General features: G+C 43.3%; 1 protein-coding gene across 1 annotated transcript; it reads right to left on the minus strand.

Annotated features, from left to right (window-relative positions):
• Positions 1-1,449: 1,449 nt before the first annotated feature.
• Positions 1,450-12,304, minus strand: LOC139268691 (vascular cell adhesion protein 1-like). Its single transcript, XM_070887249.1, has 9 exons — positions 12,105-12,304; positions 11,292-11,567; positions 10,671-10,976; positions 9,802-10,068; positions 9,431-9,694; positions 4,181-4,444; positions 3,378-3,641; positions 3,014-3,268; positions 1,450-2,913 (listed from the first exon to the last, which is right to left on the minus strand). The coding sequence occupies exons 1-9, from the start codon at positions 12,163-12,165 to the stop codon at positions 2,741-2,743; spliced, it is 2,130 nt and encodes a 709-aa protein (XP_070743350.1). The 5' UTR covers positions 12,166-12,304; the 3' UTR covers positions 1,450-2,740.
• Positions 12,305-13,753: the final 1,449 nt, after the last annotated feature.

Below are 13,753 nucleotides of genomic sequence, written 5' to 3' on the forward strand. Positions count from 1 at the left end.
CATCAGTGGTGGAGAAAATGCTGGAATCAATTATTAAAGATATAATAGCAGCGCATTTGGAAAGCAGTGACAGGATCGGTCCAAGTCAGCATGTATTTATGAAAGGGAAATCATGCTTGACAAATCTTCTAGAGTTTTTTGAGGATGTAACTAGTAGAGTGGATGAGTGAGAACCAGTGGATGTGGTGTATTTGGACTTTCAAAAAGCTTTTGACAAGATCCCACACAAGAGATTAGTGTGCAAAATTAAGGCACATGGTATTGGGGATAATGTATTGACGTAGATAGAGAACTGGTTGGCAGACAGGAAGCAAAGAGTAGGAATAAACAGGTCCTTTTCAGAATGGCAGGCAGTGACTAGTCTGATGCCGCAAGATTCAGTACTGGGACCCCAGCTATTTACAATATACATTAATGATTTAGACAAAGGAATTGAATGTAATATCTCCAAGTTTGCAGATGACACTAAGCTGGGTGGCAGTGTGAGCTGTGAGGAGGATGCTAAGAGGCTGCACGGTGACTTGGACAGGTTAGGTGAATGGGCAAATGCATGGTAAATGCAGTATAATGTGGATAAATGTGAGGTTATCCACTTTGGTGGCAAAAACAGGAAGGCAGATTATTATCTGAATGGTGACAGATTAGGAAAAGGGGAGGTGCAACGAGACCTGGTGTCATGCTACATCAGTCATTGAAGGTAGGCATGCAGGTACAGTAGGCAGTAAAGAAAGCAAATAGCATGCTGGCCTTCATAGCGAGAGGATTTGAGCAGGGAGGTCTTACCAAGGCCCTGTACAACTGCAGTGAGACCACACCTTGAGTATTATGTGCAGTTTTGGTCTCCTAATCTGAGGAAGGACGTGCTTGCTATTGAGGGAGTGCAGTGAAGGTTCACCAGACTAATTCCCGGAATGGCAGGGCTGACATATGAAGAAAGACTGGATCGGCTAGGCTTATACTCAATGGAATTTAGAAGAATGAGAGGGGATCTCATAGAAACATGTAAAATTATGACGGGACTGGACAGGTTAGATGCAGGAAGAATGTTCCCGATGTTGAAGAAGTCCAGAACCAGGGGTCACAGTCTAAGGATAAGGGGTAAGCCATATAGGACCAAGAGGAGGAGAAACTTTTTCACCCAGAGAGTGGTGAACCTGTGGAATTCTCTACCACAGAAAGTTGTTGAGTCCAGTTCGTTGGATATATTCAAGAGGGAGTTAGATGTGGCCCTGACGGCTAAAGGGATCAGGGGGTATGGAGAGAGGGTGGGAGTGGGGTACTGAAGTTGCATGATCAGCCATGATCATATTGAATGGCTGTGCAAGCTCGAAGGGCTGAATGGCCTGCTCCTGCGCCTATTTTCTATCTTTCTATGTAATATTGGTATATTGGTGAGTTTAAATTTTACTCCCAACACAGCAGTGTTCACAAAATATCATCAAGAAGAGCTCTTAACAAAATTCTTCATTTTATTAAAAATACAGGTATCAGTCAGTGTAATCAGTCATACATTTATACTCGATCATTTTCAGATATTTAATCACATTTAGAATTAATTAAAACATTAATTCCATCTGGTCACTCCTTCCTGGATGTACAGGAATAGACCCACTGGAAAATGTACTGGAAATGTACATTTTTTTAAATCACTGAAAGTATCAATAGAATTCTTATCTCCCACTTTGGGAACTAAGTATTCTCACATTTTGCCTGCAAGGAAACATGAATAGCAGCTGTGATAAAAAATACATGTTGATACTATGTCTACTTGTGATTTGAAGATAATTAATTTGAATTATCCATTAATTCAAAGTTTTTCTGAGTGGAAAAAATTAATATTATTTTTATTAAGTTGCTTATTCCAAATTACCGTATAATTCAAAATTTCACATAAAAATAAAATTATTTTGAATTAACAGGAGCAGACTGCAATGCAAATTGAGTTTAATTTAAGTCATTTAATAGGCAAGATTTCCAGCCCCAGCTTCAGAGCACAGTGACTGTCTCTAGCCCAGCACATGGTGCCCCAACTCAACACACAGTATCCAAGTCATCCCGCACTCAGTGCCTGGATTCAGCCACAGTGGATAGTGTCTTGGTTCTATACATCAGGAACTAATTGCAGAATGGGTCCCGTATGTATTGACAAGGAAAGCAGCAGCAACTTAAACATTCAGTATAGACAGTCTACAGCTTTACCCTGCAGGAGGTTGAATTATTTGAAGTACACAAACTTCAGATCAGCAGTATACAATCTGGCATGTCCCTTTAATGACGCAAGGCCTACTGGGCACTGAATCTAGCAACAGTTAGCAGCTGGAAAACCTGGTCTGCATCACCGTTGAGATTATGTGCCTGGCAGTCATGGGTGATAAGGCACCATCGGCCCATTTGCTACTTCCAGAGACCATTTTAAAGTGAAGTGTTTGTACAGTGTTTCCATCAACATATTGTACTACAGATCTATAAATATCTCAGAATTATTCACTCCAAGGTACTCAATATATTCTGAGGACTATTTACAATAAAGTGTCCTTAGTTCAAGTGTTGGCCTTCCATTCTCTAGATGCCAGCTGTTGGTGATGCTATTGAATCACGGTCATAATACAGAGATGATCTTATGCTTCATTTGTCTCCTGGTCCAGGGCTACCATCCTGTTCCGAATAGCAGAGCAGCTCAGCACTAGAGATTATACAGTGATAGCAGTGGGAATGTTCATTCCTTCAGTCCTTTCTTTCTTCACACTATCTGTTCTGCTGGCATTTGGTATGATCCCTTGAAGTTGCTTCTGCGATAGACATAATACAGAACGCTAAGCAGTAACCCGGCAGACCCCAGTGTTGCTCCCGTACAGGCGGTTTCTAGGATTCCGATAGGATTCTCATCAGTGAGTACTATATCTAGCTTTGTTTCTGTAACGAGAAAGGAGAATAGAAAGAAATGTAAATAAAATTCTGTCTCCAAGCACCAATATTCACTTATAATAATGTGCTGAATCCATGTTTCGCTCACCATTAACTTTTATTTCCACAAATCCTGTCTGAGTCCCCAATTCACTGATTACTTCAACCTCATAAAATCCAGCATCAATTGGTGTTATTTCAAGGATTGTAAAGGTGCTGTTAATAGAGCACAACATGGCTTCACTGTTGTTCCCTAATTTCTTCCAGATGAAGTGGGCCGAGGAACTGTTGTGAACAGTGCAGCCAATGGTGATATTCTCCCCTTCATTGACCCACTTGGAAGGATGAACCCAAAGAGTCAGAACTGTTGAGTGAGGAAAGATATATTTTCATTAATAATAATTTGTGTGAAAATGTTTTCGTTCCACGAAGGAAGGATATGTTGTGCTACATTCATTCATTTCCATACAAACCTTGAACGATGAGCTCAGTGCTTTGAATTTGACTTCCTAGATCATTTCTGGCCTCACATTCATACTGCCCCGCATCACCAGGCTGGGCTGCAACAATTGTAAATGTTCCATTCTCCGAGGCCAGCTCCATCGGTCCACTTTCTGACTTCTTCCTGAGCACAATCTGTGCGGAGGGGTTGGAGTGGGTGGTGCAGGTAACAGTGACACGATCTCCTTCCTTCACTGTAGAGGGCGTGACAGAGAGACTGGTGTCTCTGGGGGCACCTGTGGGAAGAGGATATTACCCATTACATTTACATCCCGAGAGGTTTGGTTATTATCATTGACAATCTGACACAAAGCTGCCCCTAATTTGGCACAAATGAGCAATCTCAGACTCCATCAGATTGATGAAACTTGGAACAAGGGAGCACTTCTGTGATTGGTGATCAGTTGATTCTTCGGGTGGAAATAGGGGAGACTTTACTTTGTATCCACCCCAGGCTGTAACTAGCCTGGAATGATCTGATGCTGATAGTGGATAATAAAAATAGGAACGTGTTCTATTTGGCAGTGAAAACAGCTCCCATTTTGATGAGTTCATCATTTATATATATAAATATATATATATATATATATATATAAAAATAATTGCGAGCAGGAATTCAATCCTTCCCGCGGAGTCTGTCACCCCCAGACAAACCCAGCCTTCCTTTACACACCGCTGTTACTGGGGGCAGTTGATACCTTCGGTGTGTTTCTGTATTTAGTAATCCTGCACTGTATAAAATACAATGAAAGTGTTTGAGAGATAGGGTACCAACCTAGAACAGTCAGCTCCATACTTCTGGTATCTGTCCCCAGATCATTTCTGGCCTCACATTCATACTGCCCTGCATCACCAGGCTGGGCTGCAACAATTGTAAATATTCCATTTTCCAAGCCCAGCTCCATCGGTCCACTTTCTGACTTCCTCCTGAGCACAATCTGAGAGGAGGGGTTGGAGTGGGTGGTGCAGGTAACAGTGACACGATCGCCTTCCTTCACTGTAGAGGGCGTGACAGAGAGACTGGTGTCTCTGGGGGCACCTGTGGGAAGAGGATATTACCCATTACATTTACATCCTGAGAGGTTTGGTTACTATCATTGACAATCTGACATCCCATTTATATTCAGAAACACCCAACAACACCAGATGGCTGTGGATGGTCAGCTTGGCTCAAGGGTCACATATAGTGTCTTTTGTTTCTGACCTTGGACCTTCTTCTATAACTAAGGTAGGTCTTCGGAGGCCAACAATGCACACCTGCACTCCGGGCCTGATCCTGCCTGTAGCCTGTATAAGTTTGGAAGAAATCTTCCAGCTTCAAGTGGGTGCCAACCGCAGCATAAAGCTGCCCCTAATTTGGCACAAATGAGCAATCTCAGACTCCAGGAGGATAGATGAAACTTGGAACAAGGGAGCACTTCTGTGATTGGTGATCAGTCGGATGTGTGTGTGGGGGGGGGGGAGGGGGGTGAATAGGGGAGTCTTTACTTTGTAACCACCTCAGGCTATAACTAGCCAGGAATGATCTGATGCTGATAGTGGATAATAAAAATAGGAACGTGTTCTATTTGGCAGCAATAACAGCCTCCATTTTAATGAGCTCATCATTTATATATATAAAAAAATAATTGCGAGCAGGGATTCAATCTCAGACTCCAGGAGTCCCAGCAGGAGCTCGTGGTCAGTGAGGCGAGCGGGGAGTTTGAGCAGCGTCGTCGGAGGCAGTGTGGGGTGGCCTATAAAAGGCCCAGCAGGAGTTCGTGGTCAGAGAGGCCCAGCCAGTGCAGCTGCAGCAGGGTGAGAAAGCAAAAAAGAAGTAGAAAGAAATCGAAAGGTGACATCACAGCCAAGGGGGTAAGTGATTGGTAAGTAGTTTTTCTTTTTCTTTTCTATATCAGTAAGTAACATTTAGCATTGTTGTTGCCAAATTAAGTTTATCTAAGGGTTAAGTCATGGCAGGAGAGCTCGGACACGTGTTATGCTCCTCCTGTACTATGTGGGAAGTCAGGGACGCTTCCGGTTTCCCAGACGACTACGTGTGCGGGAAGTGCATCCGCCTGCAGCACCTGACAGACTGCATTGCGGCACTGGAGCTGCGGGTGGATACACTCTGGAGCATCCACGATGCTGAGAATGACGTGAATAGCACATTTAGTGAGTTGGTCTTACCGCAGGTAAAGGGTACACAGCCAGATAGGGAATGGGTGACCAACAGGAAGAGCAGTGTAAGGAAGGTTGTGCAGGGGTCCCCTGCGATCATCCCCCTGCAAAACAGATACACCGCTTTGGGTACTGTTTGGAGGGATGACTCATCAGGGGAGGGCAGCAGCAGCCAAGTTCATGGCACCATGGGTGGCTCTGCTGCACAGGAGGGCAGGAAAAAGAATGGGAGAACTATAGCGATAGGGGATTCAATTGTAAGGGGAATAGATAGACGTTTCTGCGGCTGCAACCAAGACTCCAGGATGGTATGTTGCCTCCCTGGTGCAAGGGTCAAGGATGTCTCGGAGCGGGTGCAGGGCATTCTGAAAAGGGAGGGTGAACAGCCAGTTGTCGTAGTGCATATAGGTACCAACGATATAGGTAAAAAACAGGATGAGGTCCTACAAGATGAATTTAGGGAGCTAGGAGCTAAATTAAAAAGTAGGACCTCAAAAGTAGTAATCTCAGGATTGCTACCAGTGGCAAGTGCTAGTCAGAGTAGGAATCGCAGGATAGCTCAGATGAATACGTGGCTTAAGGAGTGGTGCAGAAAGGAGGGATTAAAATTCCTGGGACTTTGGAACCAGTTCTGGGGGAGGTGGGACCAGTACAAACCGGACGGTCTGCACCTGGGCAGGACTGGAACCAATGTCCTAGGGGGAGTGTTTGCTAGTGCTGTTGGGGAGGAATTAAACTAATATGATAGGGGAATGGGAATCTATGCAGGGAGACAGAGGGAAGTAGAATGGGGGCAGAAGCAAAAAATAGAAAGAAGTAAAGTAAAAGTGGAGAGCAGAGAAACCTAAGGCTAAAAGCAAAAAGGGCCACATTGCGCAAATAGCAGTTAACTGGTATGATGTCATTGACATCACGGAGACATGGCTCCAGGGTGACCAAGGCTGGGAACTCAACATCCAGGGGTATTCAACATTTAGGAAGGATAGACAGAAAGGAAAAGGAGGCAGGGTGGCATTGCTGGTTAAAGAGGAAATTAATGCAATAGTAAGAAAGGACATTAGCTTGGATGATGTGGAATCGGTATGGGTGGAGCTACGGAATACCAAAGGGCAGAAAACGTTAGTGGGAGTTGTGTACAGACCACCAAACAGTAGTAGTGAGGTTGGGGACAGCATCAAACAAGAAATTAGGGATGCATGCAATAAAGGTACAGCAGTTATCATGGGTGATTTTAATCTACATATTGATTGGGCTAACCAAACTGGTAGCAATGCGGTGGAGAAGGATTTCCTGGAGTGTATTAGGGATGGTTTTCTAGACCAATATGTCGAGGAACCAACTAGGGAGCTGGCCATTCTAGACTGGGTCATGTGTAATGAGAAAGGACTAATTAGCAATCTTGTTGTGCGAACCCCTTGGGGAAGAGTGACCATAACATGGTAGAATTCTTCATTAAGATGGAGAGTGACACAGTTAATTCAGAAACTAAGGTCCTGAACTTAAGGAAAGGTAACTTCGATGGTTTGAGGCGTGAATTGTCTAGAATAGACTGGCAAATTATACTTAAAGGGTTGATGGTGGATAGGCAATGGCAAACATTTAAAGATCACATGGATGAACTTCAACAATTGTACATCCCTGTCTGGAGTAAAAATAAAACGGGGAAGGTGGCTCAACCGTGGCTAACAAGGGAAATTAAGAATAGTGTTAAATCCAAGGAAGAGGTATATAAATTGGCCAGAAAAAGCAGCAAACCTGAGGACTGGGAGAAATTTAGAATTCAGCAGAGGAGGACAAAGGGTTTAATTAAGAAGGGGAAAATAGAGTATGAGAATGAGCTTGTAGAGAACATAAAAACTGACTGCTAAAGCTTCTATAGATATGTGAAGAGAAAAAGATTAGTGAAGACAAACGTAGGTCCCTTGCAGTCGGATTCAGGGAAATTTATAATGGGGAACAAAGAAATGGCAGACCAATTGAACAAATACTTTGGTTCTGTCTTCACAAAGGAAGACACAAATAACCTTCCGGAAGTACTAGGGGTGCGAGAATCTAGTGAGAAGGAGGAACTGAAGGATATCCTTATTGGGCGGGAAATTGTGTTAGGGAAATTGATGGAATGTAGGCTGATAAATCCCCGGGGCTTGATAGTCTGCATCCCAGAGTACTTAAGGAAGTGGCCCTAGAAATAGTGGATGCATTGGTGATCATTTTCCAACAGTCTATCAACTCTGAATCAGTTCCTATGGACAGGAGGGTAGCTAATGTAACACCACTTTTTAAAAAGGGAGGGAGAGAGAAAGCGGGTAATTATAGACCGGTTAGCCTGACATCAGTAGTGGGTAAATTGTTGGGATCAATTATTAAGGATGAAATAGCAGTGCATTTGGAAAGCAGTGACAGGATCTGTACAAGTCAGCATGGATTTATGAAAGGGAAATCATGCTTCACAAATCTTCTAGAATTTTTTGAGGATGTAATTAGTAGAGTGGACAAGGGAGAACCAGTGGATGTGGTGTATTTGGACTTTCAAAAGGCTTTTGACAAGGTCCCACACAAGAGATTGGTGTGCAAAATCAAAGCACATGGTATTGGGGGTAATATACTGACGTGGATAGAGAACTGGTTGGCAGACAGGAAGCAGAGAGTCGGGATAAATGGGTCCTTTTCAGAATGGCAGGCAGTGACTAGTGGAGTGCCGCAGGGCTCAGTGCTGGGACCCCAGCTCTTTACAATATACATCAATGATTTAGATGAAGGAATTGAGAGTAATATCTCCAAGTTTGCAGATGACACTAAACTGGGTGGCGGTATGAGCTGTGAGGGGGACGCTAAGAGGCTGCAGGGTGACTGGGACAGGTTAGGTGAGTTGGCAAATGCATGGCAGTATAATGTGGATAAATGTGAGGTTATCCACTTTGGGGGCAAAAACGCGAAGATAGAATATTATCTGAATGGCGGCAGATTAGGAAAAGGGGAGGTGCAACGAGACCTGGGTGTCAAGATTCATCAGTCATTGAAAGTTGGCATACAGGTACAGCAGGCGGTGAAGAAGGCAAATGGTATGTTGGCCTTCATAGCTAGGGGATGAGAGTATAAGAGCAGGGAGGTCTTACTGCAGTTGTACAGGGCCTTGGTGAGGCCTCACCTGGAATACTGTGTTCAGTTTTGGTCTCCTAATCTGAGGAAGGACGTTCTTGTTATTGAGGGAGTGCAGCGAAGGTTCACCAGACTGATTCCAGGGATAGCTGAACTGACATATGAGGAGAGACTGGATCAACTGAGCCTTTATACATTGGAGTTTCGAAGGATGAGAGGGGATCTCATAGAAACATATAAGATTCTGATGGGACGGGACAGGTTAGATGCGGGTATAATGTTCCCGATGTTGGGGAAGTCCAGAACCAGGGGACACAGTCTTAGGATAAGGGGTAGGCCATTTAGGACTGAGATGAGGAGAAACTTCTTCACTCAGAGAGTTGTTAACCTGTGGAATTCCCTGCAGAAAGTTGTTGATGCTAGTTCATTGGATATATTCAAGAGGGAGTTAGATATGGCCCTTACGGATAAGGGGATCTAGTGATATGGAGAGAAAGCAGGAAAGGGGTACTGAGGGAATGATCAGCCATGATCTTATTGAATGGTGGTGCAGGCTTGAAGGGCCGAATGGCCTACTCCTGCACCTATTTTCTATGTTTCTGTGTTTCTAATCCTTCCCGCGGAGTCTGTCACCCCCAGACAAACCCAGCCTTATTTTACACACTGCTGTTACTGGGGGCAGTTGGTACCTATGGTGTGTTTCTGTATTTAGTAATCCTGCACTGTACAAAATACAATGAAAGTGTTTGAGAGATAGGTTACCAACCTAGAACAGTCAGCTCCATGCTTTTGGTGTCTGTCCCCAGATCATTTCTGGCCTCACATTCATACTGCCCTGTATCACCAGACTGGGCTGCAACGATTGTAAATATTCCATTCTCCGAGGCCAGCTCCATTGGTCCACTTTCCGACTTCCTCCTGAGCACAATCTGTGCGGAGGGATTGGAGTGGGTGGTGCAGGTAACAGTGACACGATCGCCTTCCTTCACTGTAGAGGGCGTGACAGAGAGACTGGTGTCTCTGGGGGCACCTGTGCAGGGAGACACGGGTTAAAATTAGTGAATTGCAAGAAGGTAATTCAAATCATCATCTGATCCTTCCGAAAAACACTTTTCTCTGAGAGAAAGGTCCACCTACCCTGTATGTGTATCTCCAGCTCACTGGTCTCTTTCCCCAGCATGTTGCTGGCTTCACACCGGTAGATCCCTGTGTCCCGTAGATGGGCTGCTGGCAGGTGAAGGCTCTGTTTCTCCTGGGCAATCACTGACCAGCCATCAACTGATAGTTTGCTCCACACTATTCTGGCAGTGGGACTGCTGTTGGTGGCACAGGTCAGCCAGATGTCCTGACCTTCTTTCACCATGTGAGCTGGCTCTACAGAAACGCTAGTCATTCTGGGACCATCTGTAGGAGGAGGGTGGGGAGATTTTAATGAATAAAATGCAAGCGGGTTTAAATCTTTAAATTGAGAGATTCCCCTCCCCCCCCACCTGTTATGTATTTGCTTCATGGGTTCTTTGCTTAATAATTTATAGCAACACATTGTTATTAAGAGCTAGTTGGTTTATTAGCAAACGGTTTAACAATCACATTACATATTACTAGTTCATCCACTAGGCTCACAACCACCTGCCTCATCGTGGATCCCCAAACCCAACTGGCTGGGGTTTTATTGAGTGTTGAGGAAGCCACTCACAACTCAACAGCTCAACAACTCTTTTGGGGGGGGAGGGTACAAAATAAACATTAGATCGAGTGCCCTCCCCCCACCCCCCGATCTGGGGGACACTCCAGACACTTATAACTGCCCTCTTTTTTTTTGTTTCTTTGTATTTTTTTGTGTTTTTTTTTCCTTTTGTGATTTTTTTGGGGCATTAAAATCATATAATTTACAAGTGCCCCCTATAAAAGGGGATCAACAGCTCAACAAACCTGTCAGCCTACTCACAGGTGCATACATTACAACACGTTGAACATGAGGTAAAAATCTCTATCTGGATACTTACAGAGAACCTGTAACGTTAACAGACCCTCACTCTCCACACTTGCTGGGAGCTCTTCAACCAGTAACCGGGCTCGGCAGGTGAGCACTTGCCCCGAGTCCCCTAGTTCAGGAATCAGTTTATAGCTGGAAGTCACGGTAGCTTCTTTCTCATAAATTTGAAAACTTTCCGTTTGTAATTGTGTCTTTCCTTGCAGCCACTCCACCTCCACATTAGCCGGATAAACATCAGGAACAGTGCATCTCACCGTGCCATTCCTACCCACTACCAGTGCACCATCTGTATCCAGGATCAGTGCTTCTGGGAAAGCTGTAGAGATAGAGCATCAAAGTGTGAGTTAGAGAGGCTCGAACCGTTATTATAGTTTAAATCTACAAAAAAGGTGTCTTTCTGTAAATCCAGGTCATTTACCAGAAAACATGGACTCACAAAACATTGCTGAAACTGCTGACTAGAAACTAAACTGATACCGACTCTGGCCAGTTACTCCTGAAAGGTTTAGAAATAGTTTTCATCTTCTAAAATTTTGCTTTCTTTTATAATGCTCTAGATTAAAAAAAAATGAACCAGTGCATGTGATCTCCCTATCCGAAACAAAAAAGTCCGTGATGAGTTAATACTTACAATAAACATTCACGGTCAGGGCTCTCTGCTGTTTAACGTCGCCGCATATTGCGGTACAGATGTACCGGTGATCGTTCTGTAAGGTGACCGGAGAGAAGCTGAGTGTGGACACCGCGTCCTGGTTGCTGACCGTTCCCCCCAGAGGATTATCGGTTCCGGTTCTCCACCTGAATTGGGGAGAGGGGCAGTCCCAAACTCGGCAGGTCAGCTCCAGCTTCTCCCCGATCCGGACCCACGGCTCCAGCGTTGGCCGCAGCTCCAGTTTGAAGGAAGATCCTGGGTAGAGAGGGGAGACATTTACAACTTGATAACTAAAGTTTACACATTTATTTAAAAAAAATACTAATTTAATTTTTTTTTAAGTTTACAAATTTAATTTTTTTAAGTTTACAACTTTATAAAAAAAGTTTACACATTTAATGTTTAAAAGTTTACACATTTATTTAAAAAGTTCACAAATTACATTTTTTTAAGTTTACAACTTTATAAAAAGTTTACAAATTCAATGTTTAAAAGTTTACTTTATTTTAAAAGTTTACAAATTTATAAAAGTGCTTACTTTATTTTTAAAAAGCTTCAACTTTATAAACAAAGTTTTAAAAGTTAGCAAATTTATAAAAAGTTTTCAAATTTAATTTGTTTTAAAGTTTACCGATTTAATGTTATAAATGTACAAATTTTATTTGTCAAACGTTTACAATTGTTTCAAGTAAAACGAAGCAGACGTAGTGTCTGAAAATAAACGAATTAGAATATATAGGTAATTTTTTTTAAAGTGCAGTAAAAATCAGGATATGAAATCCAAACACTTACCTGGTGTGAGCAAGAATGTGAGAGCCAGTGTACCGTAGAGAAGTGATCTTCCACTCGCCATGGTGCAGTCCCCTCAAAACAAGCTGCTGATGTATATATAATTCACTCCTATCACTGGTCAGAGAGAGCTGTTTGTTACCGCAGCATCGCCGCTCGGTTTTATAGAGCTGCTTGCCCGACCTGGGAATTTCCCGCTATAAATGAAAAGAAATTCCCAACCACGTGTCCCACCCTCTCCTGCTGCTTGTCCAATTATGTTATGGGAACTTCCCACCAAGAGCCGCGGAGCCAAAATAACTAAACTAAAATGAAAAAAATCACTCAAAAGATTCGCCAAGTCCAGAGCTACGATTGTTGTAAACGAAACTCAAAAGTTCCCGTTATCTGGCATGGAACAGACATGTGGAGCCTAGGAGGACACGTTAGGAAACATGCTGCTGTGGAGGCAGTGTCCAGGCATGATTAAATTCCACCGTTGAGTGGGTTAGTGCAGAAGGACCATGGTGTACTTTTATACCTGATCTGTGCTATTTTTTCATGCATGAGACCCACCTATTGCCTGTTCCTTTCCAATGCTCCACGTGGGTCCCTGCTAGCACCTTATACAAGATGAAAGATAAAGCGAAGCCCACTCCTCTCCCATACCTCAATCAGCTTGTTGAGCTGGTGTTATATAGGTATAGTTATATATAGGTGCATGGGGACACCATCACCTCCAAGTTCCCCTCCAAGTCACACATCACCCTGACTTGGAAATATATTGCAGTTCCTTCATCATCGCTGGGTCAAAATCCTGGAACTCCCCTAACAGCACTGTGGGAGTACCTTCACCACATGGACTGCAGCCTTCAGGAAGGCGGCTCACCACCCACTTCTCAAGGGCAATTAGGGATGGGCAATAAATGCTGCCCGCATCCCATGAACGAATATAAATATGTTCTCAGCCAAGAGTGGTATAATTAGCCTTAGTGCACTGGTTAGGGGAAGAGAAATCAACAGGGTTCTTGCTCCTGATTGCTATCCAGCTGGAATTGCTTATATGTGGACCTTGGGTCAGGCCAGAATTTGTTTTGGTTGTGATCCTCCCAAGGATGAATAGCCCACTGGCACTTGGTGTCCTGGTTTTCACACTAATAATGGTTACTTGGCAAGTACCATAGGACAACTGATACCCATGACTCCAGTAAAGAGTTAAAAGTCTTGAGAAGAAGAGAGGAGAGAAAGTAATTGACAGCAAAACGGAGGAGGGAAAAAATGATAAAAAAGTAATTGATGTGTTACTACTGCATACCTTCTGGGTAAGAGTGGACTATGCTGGATGCAAATGTTTGATTAAAATAAAGCCCACACATGTACATAAATCCAATGTAAAATACTCCATTCCCACCAACGCTTAGTTTTTGGAGAGAATTAGAGAATGCTTATGTAATAGAAGGTAGTAAGAAAATAATAAGTTAGTAAAGTTTTATTCTAATTAAAAATGTTTCCCTATGAAAACAGGCCACATGAATATTAGGAAATTTTCAATCTGATTACCAAATTATAGTTTGTGAGAGGACACTTGGCTATTGCACCCCTTCAAGAGAGGTTATGCAACAGATCAAACATTCATAGCCCAGCACATAAACTCTCCACAGTTCCTAAATTAA

This window comes from Pristiophorus japonicus, chromosome 8 (genome assembly GCF_044704955.1).
Source record: "Pristiophorus japonicus isolate sPriJap1 chromosome 8, sPriJap1.hap1, whole genome shotgun sequence".
NCBI classification, from domain to species: Eukaryota; Metazoa; Chordata; class Chondrichthyes; family Pristiophoridae; genus Pristiophorus; species Pristiophorus japonicus.